A 12,839-nucleotide genomic window follows, 5' to 3' on the forward strand; every position below is an offset into this window, starting at 1 on the left:
TGGGCCAAAGCCAATATAGCTTTGGGAGCATGAAGCGTAAGACAAGCGCATCCAGCAGCATGGTTTTGGCGTGGACCATGGTCCCCCATGTGATGAAGCAGTTTGACTGAAAGATTATCAAGCGAGTGTTCATTCAACGCTGCTTCTTGCACCAAGTACTCCAAGAGCTTCAAGAGGCGGGCCATTGACACATTAACTTGACAATGCGACCGAGGTTCTTGTCCCTGTCCGCCTCCACAATCACCAATGCGCCCACTTCCAAGGACTTGAGATTGGGATGCTCGTCAAATGGAACACGTCAGCACACCCGACTTGAAAGCCACCAAAACCAATGGTGCTCGTGCGATGTGCTGCCCAGAGGGAATTTTGAAAGCTGGTACAGACTGTCCAAGTATTTTTCCTCGTCGAAAAACCGCTTTTCCAAGAACTCGGCTGTAACCTTGATCCATTTATGCGGTCTGCCGAAAAGTACTCGAGAACTGCTGCATCAGATTAAAGGATTTTCACATTAAAATAATATCACATTCTAGGAAGTTAAATAATAATTCGGAGTTCCTTCTTTTTAGTAAGGACAATAAATTACGGATGACTTATAGACTTTGTGTATCGAACACTTGGTATTGTTCCGAAAGGCTTATCTCTGCATTAGGTTCATATTGAAATATTATCTTGAAAAGTTTCAGTGCGTAAAGGGTAACTCTAGCTGATTCAACGAAAATCATAATTACTTTCCTTTTAACTCCCAAAGCTCTCTTATGGTAACCCAGCAGGCCTGAAATTGGACGTTCGCTTCTAGCGGCTCACAAAATGCAACGGGGTACTATCGCTTACAGTCATTATGAGGAGATTTACACTCAAATATTTGGTTAGAACATATCGATGACCACAAGGCTCCATAAGGATTAAAATAAAGGGTGGCACTCCCATTAAGACTCAACTTTTGCAAATGGCCACTCCAAGGCTTGGGATGTCGCGTCCCAGTTGCCCTTAAATCTTCCTCCGCAATCAGCTTTCCAAGCATCTCTGCTGGGTCCAACAAGTAGAGTTCCAATCCAACCATTAGCCTCATTCGACATGGTGATACAATGGTTTTCCTCCCATTTCCCGTCCAATTTGGCGTTAATGGCGGCTATAGCCTGATCAATGATAGATCTTTCTGGGGTGCCAGTATAAGTTTCATAAAACTTCCAGTAGAAGCTTGCTGTTTTTCCCCTTTTACCACCATCTGCTTGGATAACAGACCAAAAGAGTGACAGGATGATATCTGTTATAGATTCCTTCATGCCACACCCACTGTTTCCATTCATGACCCGGGTGTTCACTGGCTCGCTCGTTCCCTGTGCCTCTTCTTTTTCGTATTCAATGGCATTAATGACTTGGACATTTAACACTTCGTTTACTTCAAGCTTCACATCTGGGACAGCCTGACTTTCAACAGCAACATTCATTTTGCTACCGGATACACGAGGAAGCCCAACCTCCTCCTCGAGAGATAATCCGGCCATTGTTGCCAAACAGACACCGAATATAGGGTAAACTAAGAAATATTTCACTTGCATTGATGAGCGGCAATTAGTGGAACTAACATCGTATTTATAACTTTCGATCCTCAAAAGGTACAGGAGACATCTGCAGCTGCGTCTTCTTGTTATCTTCGAATAGCCACAGGTACAACGCATTCCCTGTTTAGTTATGAGGTGGCTTTCAACATTACCATTACATCAGATGAAATATTCTGCATTGGCTTCAGTTTGTACCAATGAAGTACTCCTCCGAAAGCTTCCCAAGCATGCGGCTCCTTTTCATGCGGCTCCTTGTCATGCACTATCGCGTACTCGAAATGGATGAATAGCGCGACTAAATCTGCAAGAGGTGCCGATGACATAAATCGAAGTATGCTATAGATTGTATGGATCTATCCATTCCCTAAACCTGAAATTAAAGTGCTGGTGGTAATTCAGTAAGAAGTTCTCTGATTTGTCAACGTTGTGCTCGAAAATTTTGCTTGCGGGGTACGTTAAAGCCACTCAGAGGAACACAAGGTGGAGGTAAATACACAACGTGACAGTACATATGATATGAGCTGGAATCCATAGAAGGGTAGAAGCATTTAATTCACTCATATCAACACAAGGCTGGGGAATATTCTACCAGAAGTTGCCGTGATATGTTTCTTTGAACCGCAATTACTATCACAATAAGAAAAGCTCAGGTTTTCAAACTCACGGTTAGCGTTTATTGTACCTTCAATCAGCCAACTTGCTAAAACTAGGTAGAAGTAGACTTTCTTGATTTTCTTGTAATGACTTAAACGCTGGATAAAGGCTGATTTCAATTATATTTTCATCCATAATGACATGGAGTACATCCTATTAGGCTAAGCTTATTAAAAGTAAAAAAGGGAAGTCTATCATCAGTTGCAGGATATATGTGCCGTGAAAGAACGGATGTACATGTAATTGATATCAATTTTCGGTTTTTCCTGCGATTGTTATACGAAACGGAAATAAAAGAGTTGTTTTTCGCTATGTGATAATGAGTAAGCAAATATAAGTCTTGTCTACTCTATCTTAACATTTGCAATCAGTCCATTTCAATTCTAAAAGCTTTATTCTTAACAGAAAAAAAAAAAAATTAAAACGTAAATTTTTAGTATTCGCATACTTTCAACAATTAGCAACGAAAGTCCTCCCTATATTTGGAAATATCATTGGGAAGGTACGATATTTTCGACGTCATTAAAATAAATGACTTCAAAGTAATTGAAGATATCAGTAAATAATTGATCGTAAAACAAGACAGTTGAGTTGAAAAATGTAATTTACACGTCATCTTTTGTATAAACAGAAAGAATAAAGCAAAACATAAGTATATATACGACCCTCATAGTACACGGCATCTTATAAATGACAAGTGAACTGTTCTAACTGATGTTATTTATTCGAACAAAAAGCGCTTACATATTTGATGAGCAAATGACAGGCTTCCTCGCGCTTATGTCAATACATATTGAGTTACACATTAAACCAAGAATATATTGAATAGAACGAAATAATAAAAATACATCACTTGCGATTAAACTTATCATGATAAATCGAAAAACCGATCATTTTTAGGGCATAGACATCAGTTCAAAAAATCATTGTTGTGATAAAGTTCCATTTCGAAATCAGGTTGGAATTCAGTGTAAAGGGTCTCAGGGTCAGCAGCCATATACTCAGTGTAGGCCGCCTCTTCATCACCGCAAATTTTCAATTTCTCGCCTGGTCTCAACGCAGCATCAGCTAATAATTGTGCTTCGCAGCTTCTCTCCATTAAAGTAAAAAGATACGCAGCTTCATCCACGGTCTGACCAACGGTCAAAAGCCCGTGATTTTGCAAGATAACACCTTTTCCGTCTCCAAGAGAAGCAGCAATAGCCTTACCTTCTTCCGCCTCCAATGCAACTCCACCAAAGTCAGAGTAAACAGAGTGGCTCTTGTAGAACGTACAAACGTCTTGGCTGATCATGTCCAAGGGTCTACCCATGGCACTGAAAGTTTTTCCATAGATAGAGTGCGTATGGCAAGCAGCAATGACATCTGGTCTTGCCTTATGAACAGCAGAATGAATAGCGAAGCCAGCGGCGTTGATCGCCAGTTGAGGACCATCCGGCAAGACATTGCCATGTTCATCACAATGAACCAAGTCACTAGCTTTGATTAAGCCAAAGTGCTTTGCCAACGGATTAATCCAGAATGTGGTTGGATCGACAGGGTCACGCAAAGAAATATGACCAGCAGTTCCTTCAGTGTACCCTTTTCTGGCAAAAACACGGAACGCGCCTGCCATATGTTGCTTTGCCCATTTTCTTTCCTCGTGTTTGTCGGTGAACTTAGGTACGGGATATGGATGAGGCATACCTTTGGCGATATTGTGTGAACCTCTTTCTCCAAGTGTGTAACCTCTGGAGGAGGTCACCGTCACTGAAGAAGGAACGGCTGTCGTGTTTGTCTCGGTAGAAATTTGCGAGGGAGGGCTCATATTGAGAAAAACAGGGGAGTAGGTAGAAAAAAGTGAAGAATTTATACGCCCGATATATAGATATCGGACCCCACCTGAAAAGGAAGTTGACGCGGAATTACAGTGCAAGATAATATGGTGTACTGCACAGCTTGCGCTTACATCCATTTTAAATGACAGATGACTTATAGGGCTACCGTATTTGGCTGTTAACGCTCATACATGTGAAAACACTAAAAGGAATATCAAAAATTCCTTTTTTATCATGCAACTATACTCACTCTACTTACCTCATTGACCGACAAAGAACCATCTCAAAAGTTAATACAAAACCCTTCGAAGATTCAATAAAATAGATAAACTGAGTCAGAGTAAAAAAGAATATTGCAGAAAAGAAAAAGGAACCATATCCAGAGAATACTTTCTCGTCGCAACAAGGGGATTCACAACAGTGCTAAACAGTAATATCTCTGGAGACACAAATATGAGAATCAATTGGTGTTCCATTGGTTTACGTTAAATCATGTTGCGTATAAGGGAAGAGATTACGCTGATTATCTTGAACTGAAAGCTTTAGAGATTCCAGAGCAGTAAAAATGCTTGTAAAGGACTACCATGCAGAGAAGATGCAAAGAAGCCTCGAATTAAGTTCGGAGTTGAAAGGGCACACATCTGTTTGTTTGTAAAAGAAATGAATAAAGCAACTCTATAAAGTAGCTTCTATTAAAGACCGTTGTAACCATGATGAGATTATGATTGTGGCAAGCCCAAAAAGCATTTCGTGCCATACGACATTACTGTCATACCTGCACTTTATTTTTCGTTTGGGTCCAAGTGCAATCTCATCTTGGTATGTGCACCCTGGAAGTTCTATCAACTCGACAGCTGGCCATTGAAAAAGATGCTTATTGGAAACACACTCATATGGTTCTTTGTGGTCCAACTCTTCGGTTTCACAGTGGGATCTCCAGGAGATAATTTGGATGAGTTTGATGATTGTCTCTTTCAGTGTCGGCAAATAGCATGTTACAACAACCCATACCATATTCTACAAGAGGAGTACAAGGACATTTGGGCAACACAAGATTTAGAGTACCACAGATACGAGCCACTGTGGCATTTTGACTCAAGTTTACCATGGTATCTCAAGCTATTATTGTGGAATTGCCCATCCAATTGCGATTACACATGCCAGAGAATTATAACTAAGGAACGAAAAGAAAACCATGATGAGGTTTACCAGTTCCATGGGAAATGGCCTTTCCTCAGAGTCTTTGGTATTCAAGAGTTCGCTTCAATGGTATTTTCCCTCTGCAACTTTATCCCACATTACCTTGGTTATAAAAAGATTAAGAAAACAGCAAATGAGAATCCACAAAGCAAGCAAATCCTTAGCAGAGCGTTCTTCAACCTTAAGCTTATGGCAGTAATCACACAGATGGCTTGGATATTTTCAGCTATTTTTCACGTCAGAGATTTCGATATTACAGAAAAGTTGGACTATTATTTTGCGGGCCTTACTGTCCTATCTGGTTTCTACAACCTTGGCTTCAGATACTTCAAGTTATACTTGCACTCACGCAGGTTTTATGGTATCATTTTCACATTCCTTTGCATTGCCGCTTACGCAGGCCACATTTATCGCCTTGTCACCGATTGGCTGTATACTTACAACATGAGGGCAAACATCTTCGTGGGAGTCTTACAGAATATTTTTTGGGGGCTTTCATGCTACTCGCTTTACACCAAATACTACGAAGAAGAGAAGGAGGAAAAAAGCCTCAACTTAAGTCACCTAGATTACGTTGTACCAGGTCGCACAATCTTGGGAAAATTCTACAAGAAGTCACCAAAACTCTACTCATTATATCCACTAATGATGTGCTTCATAGTTATCTGTGGCATGGCCCTCGAGATTTTTGATTTCCCGCCTTTCTTTTTCGATTTGATTGATGCTCATTCATTATGGCATTTGGTTACAATTATACCTCCGGTCATGGGATGGTACGATTGGCTAATATGGGATGTCAATGAAAACGTTTACAAAGATATCAAAGCAGAGATCGATAAGAAAGAACAATAGTTACGAAACCGTATGTTAGTATTTGTTCTTTCAACTTAATATGATTTAATCGCTAAATTCTTCTTCTTCGGGTGGCACGTATGGAGGTGGCTTGAAAAATTCTTGATCAGCAGCAACCTTCTCTCTGAAAGTCTTTTCATCGTCACAAAATTGTAACAAATACTCCAATTCCAAGTCATGCACTTGTCTTCCTAACATAACTAACGAATGTAAAGGAGCGCCAGCATCGTATTCGGACAACTCTTTCAAAGTACCAGCCTTGAATGTTTGTGTTGGAGATCCAAGACGGGAAACGGCAACACATGGCGTTTCGGGAGTGTAAGCCTGTTCTTTTCTGATTTCTTCGATTTCAAGTAACTGTTTGGCTGCAGTCAGAATGTCCATGTATCTTGGTGGCTCATAGATCAATCTTCCTCTAGCCATGTTTTCGATGCTTTGCTCCTTAACTTTGATATCCAACAACAATAAAGTGTGCAAGCCAATCTTTCTATTCTCCATGATTTTAGCATAGAACGAATCTGGCTTCCAAGTTTCAGTGAAAAACACCAAAGACACAGTTTGTCCAAATTGATACAACTGCAAGCCACATGCACCAACTGCGTTCATCACAGAAGCATTGTGAATGGACTCATATTTGATTCCCAATTCTTTTGCTCTGAGAACCAAGTCTGTATGAGTAGTCGCACCAAAGACATCACCAACAACCAAAAAAGCAATGTCGTCCTTGTCAGCGCCTTCCAATATTTCGTCAGCGCCTGTCTCAACCAACTCCCTGTCAGCGAGAATGATTTCCTTGCCGTAAAACTTTTCCAAGCTCAGCTTATCAGCTGCCATCAAAATCGACGTGTATGCCTCCAAGTAAACTCTCTTACATTTTTTCACCGTCTCAAGACCCCGAACTGTGATATCGGTCTCATGCGATAAACCCAATCCAATTAAGTACAACATGGGAATGTTTCCGGTTCGTCCTGTTTGAATGTACTTTAAACGAGATGAGATGCCCGTCTTATGTATGGACCATGCAGGTTTGTCACTTTTGAACTCTAGCCACCTTAAACAAAAGACAGGCGATGTCTGAATTGCGTCTCCGTGAGAGGAATACGCTTCAGGATTTGAAAGAATATGAGGAAATAATCAAAAGATCAACGGAGTTGGAAAAAGATATTCCGCCACGGCGCAAGCATAACGAACCATTCAAACCAGGAAGAAAGCGCACTCCAGTGAAGATCAAAAAAGAAAAGAAAGACAAACATTTACTCAAAAAGCCGGCTTTTAAACCTATACGGAAGCAAAGCATATTTCCTCATGCTCCAATTCCAGATTCTGCCTCCTTTGTTCAGAAAAAAGTAGCTACGTTTGAACAGCACGTCATGATACACAATTCATACGAGAAAATGATTCAGATGGCCAAAGACCTCTCTGCATCGAAAAAGATAGACTTTGGCCTTCTGTCGAGGCTACTTCCCAAAAATCTTGACAAGGAAAAGAGCAGGTACACTATTGAAAACCGAGAAGGCGATAAGCTATTGTTAGAGGCAGAGAAAAGAGGAGCACTATTCAGCAACGATATTGATATGTTTTTCAGGAAGTTAAGCGACTCACCTTTTCTCCAGGAGCCAGACATGCATTCAATTCCCTTTATTTAAAACTCCTCGCCACTAGGGCTCCATCACATTACTAAACAGCACTACTATTTCCCGAAGTTTGCACGCATCATCAGGCTCTGGAAAAGAGCCCAACATCTGCAAAGCTTTTGAAACATATTCTTGCAAGAGATCATACGTGAACTTAAGAGAGCCACTTTCCTTGATGAACAAGATCGCCTTTGCAATACTGTCGGGATCGTTTTTCCTATCCTCACTGGTTTTGAGGTCAAGTAAAACATAGTGGAGGGCAGACTTCTCTTCATTGTAGAGCAAGCAATGCAATACAGGTAATGACAACTTGCCCTCGATAAGATCTTCCCCAGCCACGCCTTTCATTCCAAAATATCGCTCATCAATTAAATTCAAATAGTCGTCACGGATTTGGTATATTATTCCCAAAAGATTTGCAAGCGGTATGAGGGTCTCCACTTGAAGAGGAGACGGGGAGAAAAGTGCTAGCAATTTCACAGAGAGACGAAATAACCCGCCTGTTTTGTTCATCACCATGCTTAAATATTCTTCAATAGTAGGTAGGTTCTCCATAATCTCATGGAGAGAATCACGCCAATATATATCAAGGCCTTGCCCCTGGTGCAAGTTCAACATTTCGTCAACCAAAATGCGATTGGTTTTGCATTCAATATCGGAGGGATTCACAACGCTTAAATCCGTGTCACTTTGAGCATATTCAATACCCTTTCGTTCCTGTAATTCAAGCCATAAATTCGGGAGTGCAGTTATAGCACGTTGTAGGGCTACGAAATACATCAAGTTGCCGCTGTTAATAGTCAAGGGAACACCGTATTTCGTATGGGCACATGGATGCCCGCGTCGAAGCTCCAGGCTGTCTTCAATGTCATCAATGAGTAATGAGGCATTGTGGAAAATGGCGATAATGTCGCCAATCTCAGACAATACCTGGGTATTGTCGATCTTGAAGAAACGCATATTGAACGCCACTAGGAACCGGTAGCGCATATTATTGTTATTTCCCGCTAGCTGGGCAAGATACAGATACGGTGCAAGCACATTGGACGAAATTGAATCTTGTTTGTCGGTGGAAATCACCCGGTCGATATCAAGCAACATGGCTTTCCATGGAACAGAACTTCACCACTTCAGATTAGGCGTGAGGCATGTAGATCTTTGTGCGCGCTCTAAATGCCACCGCATGAAAATACAAGAAGCGGTCTTCACTTGAACAAAGACCTACATAAACAAGAAGCCTTCCATCATGGATAACTTCTTTCAAGCTGCGGTAAACATTCCACCCAACACATGCATTTGGCTTGGTCTAATATGCGCACTGTCGCTAGCTACCAGCAACCAGCTTATACCACAAGCAAAGTTGGTTTTCGTTCGAAACAAGATGTGGGACGAGCCTTGGCGAATTATAACGCTGTTTGTTTATTTTGGCAACACCCTGTGGAATCTAGTACAGATGGTCATTCTGATATCACGATACCTGTCGTTATTTGAGACAAACTACATGCTCCATCCGAGCGTGATACCCAAACCACTTTCGGCCAGGCTCGATACACAGCTGCGGGAAAACTTGCGGAAGGCAATGCATTCGCTTCACTACTTTGACTACAGTTACTTTGTCGTTATTCTTCTGGCTGCTCTATTTGCAGCTGTATGCGTGGTGGAAAAAACTTTGCCTGTGCAAATTTTCATATTGGGACCCATGTTGAACCGGTGTATCATCTACATCTATTGCCGAATGTATCCCAACGAGAACTTTTTCTATTTTGGCTTCCCAATGCGGGCACGTTACAGCCCATGGATATCAGCCATGTTCGATTTACTCATGGCCTCAGACTACGATACGTGGCTCAAATTTCGGTACGGAGGTTTTTACGTTGCCGCTACACTGTTCCTAACTTCGGAATACTTTTGCTCCACCGCCATTTCCTTCATTGTTGGTCACATATTGTGGTTCCTCCAGTATTTCCTCATGCGCGACGTTTACGGTGCTTGGGTATCACAATTTGACAAGTATACCCACAATTCTTCGGTTATAAAAACTTGCATAGACGATTCTCCGAGAGTGTTGTTGCAGCTTCTTTTCACCCCACCATGGTACTACTACGTGATGTTTCAGATTTTGAGGGACCAGAGACAAAGACAGCGAACCGAGCAGGTCTCGAATACCGATAATGGAGCACAGTGAAGGATACACCAAACAACCGCTTTGGACACACGCATTAAACAGGCAATGCAGTTTGTACTTCCTTTCTTTTTTTTTCCTACTTCATGTTGCAGGAAGATCACGCACTAGGTGCGTTTTTTCCGATATCAACTCAGCCATGGGGAAAGGAGGTGCGACCGCGTACAAGCGCAAAACGCAGAAATACGTCGGTACGTAGAAACCATGCCAATCATATTAATTTCTTTTACTTTTTCTTTTTCTTTCTCGTGTTTGTATGTTGTATTCTCTGGGATTCATGTATGTACCCCTTTGGGATCTCTCGTCTCGCAAGTGGACACTCAAAATCTATGGTGTAAGGATTCACCGCACACATGATCGCACTTCCATCAAAGCCGAAAACCGCAAAAAAGGACGGGGCTGTGTGGAGACGAGTAAACGACGTAATTTGTATATTTCACACTCCAAATTCTCATCCGAAAGCATTCCGAATTAGTTCCTTTTTATTCCGTTTCAAGACGCAAAACATTGCCTCGAGAAATCAATTATTATTAGCGTGCCTGCAGACACTAAAACCCTGTAATACACCCCCAGGCGTAATCTCTCATATCTACGCATTTGTCCCGCTTTCCTTTCCTAACCCGACCGACAACTAAAAGTAAAGAGGCGGCAACCTTCTTTTGAAATATGTCCACTTTGCATCAGGTGACTCAAGAAGTCACCGATAATATAGCGAAGGAAATTCATCCAACCGTTTCCGCTTTAGTGGAGAGCTTTACTATCTACCTCAAAGAACCCCGTTACCAGAACCCACTCACATTGAAAGAGTTGGCCATTCTTTTCCAGGCTTTCTACGCTGATCTTAATTCCTTGTGCATCCAGATATATACGCAGCTGAATACTAACAAGCGCCTGCTTCTCCGAAAGTCTGCATTCTTCAATGATCGGCCTGACGTGTACGATTATTTAATTGCCATTGCGAACTACTCTGCGTCATCTATAAAGTTGGTTAGGCGATCAGATGCCAAGGCCCTATTCCAACTTCGAGTTTTTGCTTACTACAAATTCCTTACCATCATCAACACAATCGAAAAGGCCACATATGACTTGTTCACTTCTCGAAACCCCGGTGACAAGTTTACATTGTACGATAAGATTTTCCGCTTTGATCGGAACGATATTTTGACACAAAAATTGTTGTCAGAGAAAATTCATGTTTTTCGCCAATTGAAAATGCCACTCAGTTACTTCTTCGAGCATCCTAGTTCAGAAAAGAGTCTAAAACTAGATGCTTTTTTCGCAGACCTAGATAAGAATGATAACATCATGTTGAGGAAAATCCAACACAGCTTCAAACTGCTCGATGAAGTTAGGACTCCATCAGCGAAGTTGAAACATATCGTGAAGGTGCAAAAATTTTTGATCGTTTTATTATCTTCATTTTATGATGACGACAGTTCTAAAGTCAACAACGATATTCTTCTACCGGCACTCATCTACATCATCATATATTATCTTCCCGAAAGCAGTCATGGCTGCGGTCTTGATCTCTTCTTGAACTTCACCTTCGTGAAAAACTTTGTCAATTTGCTTTCTCCTTACGAAGTTGATTGCACTTTGCTCACGCTCGGATCTTCCTTGTATGCATACGATCCCACTAACAAGAACCGAACATTTACGAAAAGTTCCAAAAAACCAAGCTCAAACTTGTATGAATTGTTGAATTTGACGGATGCTGGACCACAAGAAGAAGATTCTGATCCAGATTTCCACATTGATGAGAAGTTGTTCGAGTCAGACATACAGGTTACCAATTACATTCAGACCAAATTCTTGAATAACGGCGAATTACAATACTACTTGACCAACTTCGAGGCTATACTCTACTTTCTTATGAACACTACGATCAAGGAAATCGTTCCAGAAGATTTTGATTTGCCTGATTCGTATGTGAATTACGAACCAATAATGAAACCATTGCATAAAATTGTCGAAGAGACGAATAAGCGCAGAAACTCACATTTAGATGCGACCCAGCATGAACAAGAACATCTGCAAGCACAAGAATCGGAAGCCTTAAATGCAGAGTTAAGAAGTAATAGGTCGCGTTCATCATCTCTTCTTAACACCATCACTAGTGCTGTTTCACAGTCTGTCTCAAGGTCAAGATCCAACTCCACGGCACTCAAATCTCCGTCCCGTGACTCATATCCATATGGAACTGACTTTGAAGCGTCGCTAAATGGATCATTGGGCAATGATGGTTATGGCTTAGGACGCATGAGGAATATTCTCGGTAGAATAGGTCTGGTATCAAGCATGCAGTTAAAACCCCACTCGCCTGATGAAGCCGAAGGACATGCTTCGGGAGATGGAAATGCGGGCGATTATTTTCGCTTTAAGGGCTCTCTGTCATTTTTGGAGAGAATGTCCCCTTCTCCTACAAGAACGAGGTCTGCCTCTTTGGGAAGTCAACTAGGTACTCCAAATTCATCTAGAAGAGCTACCTTGACCACTAAATTTTCTAGTGGAGTGACTGATTTCATGAACAAACTCGGTGCAGTTGCGTCGGCTGCCACTACCCAAAATCTGTCGGAAACAGTCGTGGAACTGCCTCTTTTAGCCAATCAAGCTACAGCTCCAGCACAGCAGTGCAATGGCGTTACCAACTAAATACTCCTCTTATACGCGCATCTAGGATCTTGTGTATGACATGCTGTAAAATACAGAGCCCTTATCGGAACACATTATGTAAACCTCTTTTTACTGGAAGAAGTGCTTAAAAAAGTGAAGGTTATGCGAATGCGCAAAGTTCACATACGCGATAAAACAACCGCGATAGTATTCTCATGATTACTGTGCATGCCGAACAAATGCGCTTAAAAGAGGGAGATAAGACCATTTGAAGTAGTTTTTTCTTTCATGGTAATCAAGATGAATTTGTGGCCATATGGTAGAA

General features: G+C 41.5%; 9 protein-coding genes across 9 annotated transcripts in view; 4 read left to right on the top strand and 5 right to left on the bottom strand. All coding sequences in view use genetic code 12, as the record gives it.

Moving 5' to 3' along the window:
* FOB63_004353 (uncharacterized protein) overlaps nucleotides 1–185 on the bottom strand; it is a gene marked incomplete at both ends in the record, with an annotated part of 270 nt that extends 85 nt beyond the window's left edge. The window contains one exon of the mRNA XM_066102394.1: nucleotides 1–185. This exon is cut by the window's left edge and continues 85 nt beyond it. Coding sequence (XP_065958247.1) covers nucleotides 1–185 — 185 coding nt within the window.
* A 741-nt stretch (nucleotides 186–926) lies between these two features.
* Nucleotides 927–1,679, bottom strand: FOB63_004354 (uncharacterized protein; the record flags this gene model as incomplete). The annotated part of the gene is made up of 1 exon (XM_002614408.1): nucleotides 927–1,679. The coding sequence occupies one exon, from the start codon at nucleotides 1,677–1,679 to the stop codon at nucleotides 927–929; it is 753 nt and encodes a 250-aa protein (XP_002614454.1).
* A 1,447-nt stretch (nucleotides 1,680–3,126) lies between these two features.
* FOB63_004355 (uncharacterized protein) lies at nucleotides 3,127–4,170 on the bottom strand (the record flags this gene model as incomplete). Its single annotated transcript, XM_002614407.1, has 1 exon — nucleotides 3,127–4,170. The coding sequence occupies one exon, from the start codon at nucleotides 4,168–4,170 to the stop codon at nucleotides 3,127–3,129; it is 1,044 nt and encodes a 347-aa protein (XP_002614453.1).
* Nucleotides 4,171–4,903: 733 nt separating this feature from the next.
* On the top strand, nucleotides 4,904–6,085 carry FOB63_004356 (uncharacterized protein; the record flags this gene model as incomplete). Its single annotated transcript, XM_002614406.1, has 1 exon — nucleotides 4,904–6,085. One exon carries the CDS (start codon nucleotides 4,904–4,906, stop codon nucleotides 6,083–6,085), a length of 1,182 nt encoding a protein of 393 aa, XP_002614452.1.
* Nucleotides 6,086–6,130: 45 nt separating this feature from the next.
* On the bottom strand, nucleotides 6,131–7,033 carry FOB63_004357 (uncharacterized protein; the record flags this gene model as incomplete). Its single annotated transcript, XM_002614405.1, has 1 exon — nucleotides 6,131–7,033. One exon carries the CDS (start codon nucleotides 7,031–7,033, stop codon nucleotides 6,131–6,133), a length of 903 nt encoding a protein of 300 aa, XP_002614451.1.
* A 122-nt stretch (nucleotides 7,034–7,155) lies between these two features.
* Nucleotides 7,156–7,731, top strand: FOB63_004358 (uncharacterized protein; the record flags this gene model as incomplete). The annotated part of the gene is made up of 1 exon (XM_002614404.1): nucleotides 7,156–7,731. One exon carries the CDS (start codon nucleotides 7,156–7,158, stop codon nucleotides 7,729–7,731), a length of 576 nt encoding a protein of 191 aa, XP_002614450.1.
* Nucleotides 7,732–7,743: 12 nt separating this feature from the next.
* BTS1 (farnesyltranstransferase) lies at nucleotides 7,744–8,820 on the bottom strand (the record flags this gene model as incomplete). The annotated part of the gene is made up of 1 exon (XM_002614403.2): nucleotides 7,744–8,820. One exon carries the CDS (start codon nucleotides 8,818–8,820, stop codon nucleotides 7,744–7,746), a length of 1,077 nt encoding a protein of 358 aa, XP_002614449.2.
* A 145-nt stretch (nucleotides 8,821–8,965) lies between these two features.
* On the top strand, nucleotides 8,966–9,904 carry FOB63_004360 (uncharacterized protein; the record flags this gene model as incomplete). Its single annotated transcript, XM_002614402.2, has 1 exon — nucleotides 8,966–9,904. One exon carries the CDS (start codon nucleotides 8,966–8,968, stop codon nucleotides 9,902–9,904), a length of 939 nt encoding a protein of 312 aa, XP_002614448.1.
* A 663-nt stretch (nucleotides 9,905–10,567) lies between these two features.
* On the top strand, nucleotides 10,568–12,553 carry FOB63_004361 (uncharacterized protein; the record flags this gene model as incomplete). Its single annotated transcript, XM_002614401.2, has 1 exon — nucleotides 10,568–12,553. One exon carries the CDS (start codon nucleotides 10,568–10,570, stop codon nucleotides 12,551–12,553), a length of 1,986 nt encoding a protein of 661 aa, XP_002614447.2.
* Nucleotides 12,554–12,839: the final 286 nt, after the last annotated feature.

Source organism: Clavispora lusitaniae (genome assembly GCF_014636115.1).
Source record: "Clavispora lusitaniae strain FDAARGOS_655 chromosome Unknown tig00000223_pilon, whole genome shotgun sequence".
In the NCBI taxonomy this organism is placed as follows: Eukaryota; Fungi; Ascomycota; class Pichiomycetes; order Serinales; family Metschnikowiaceae; genus Clavispora; species Clavispora lusitaniae.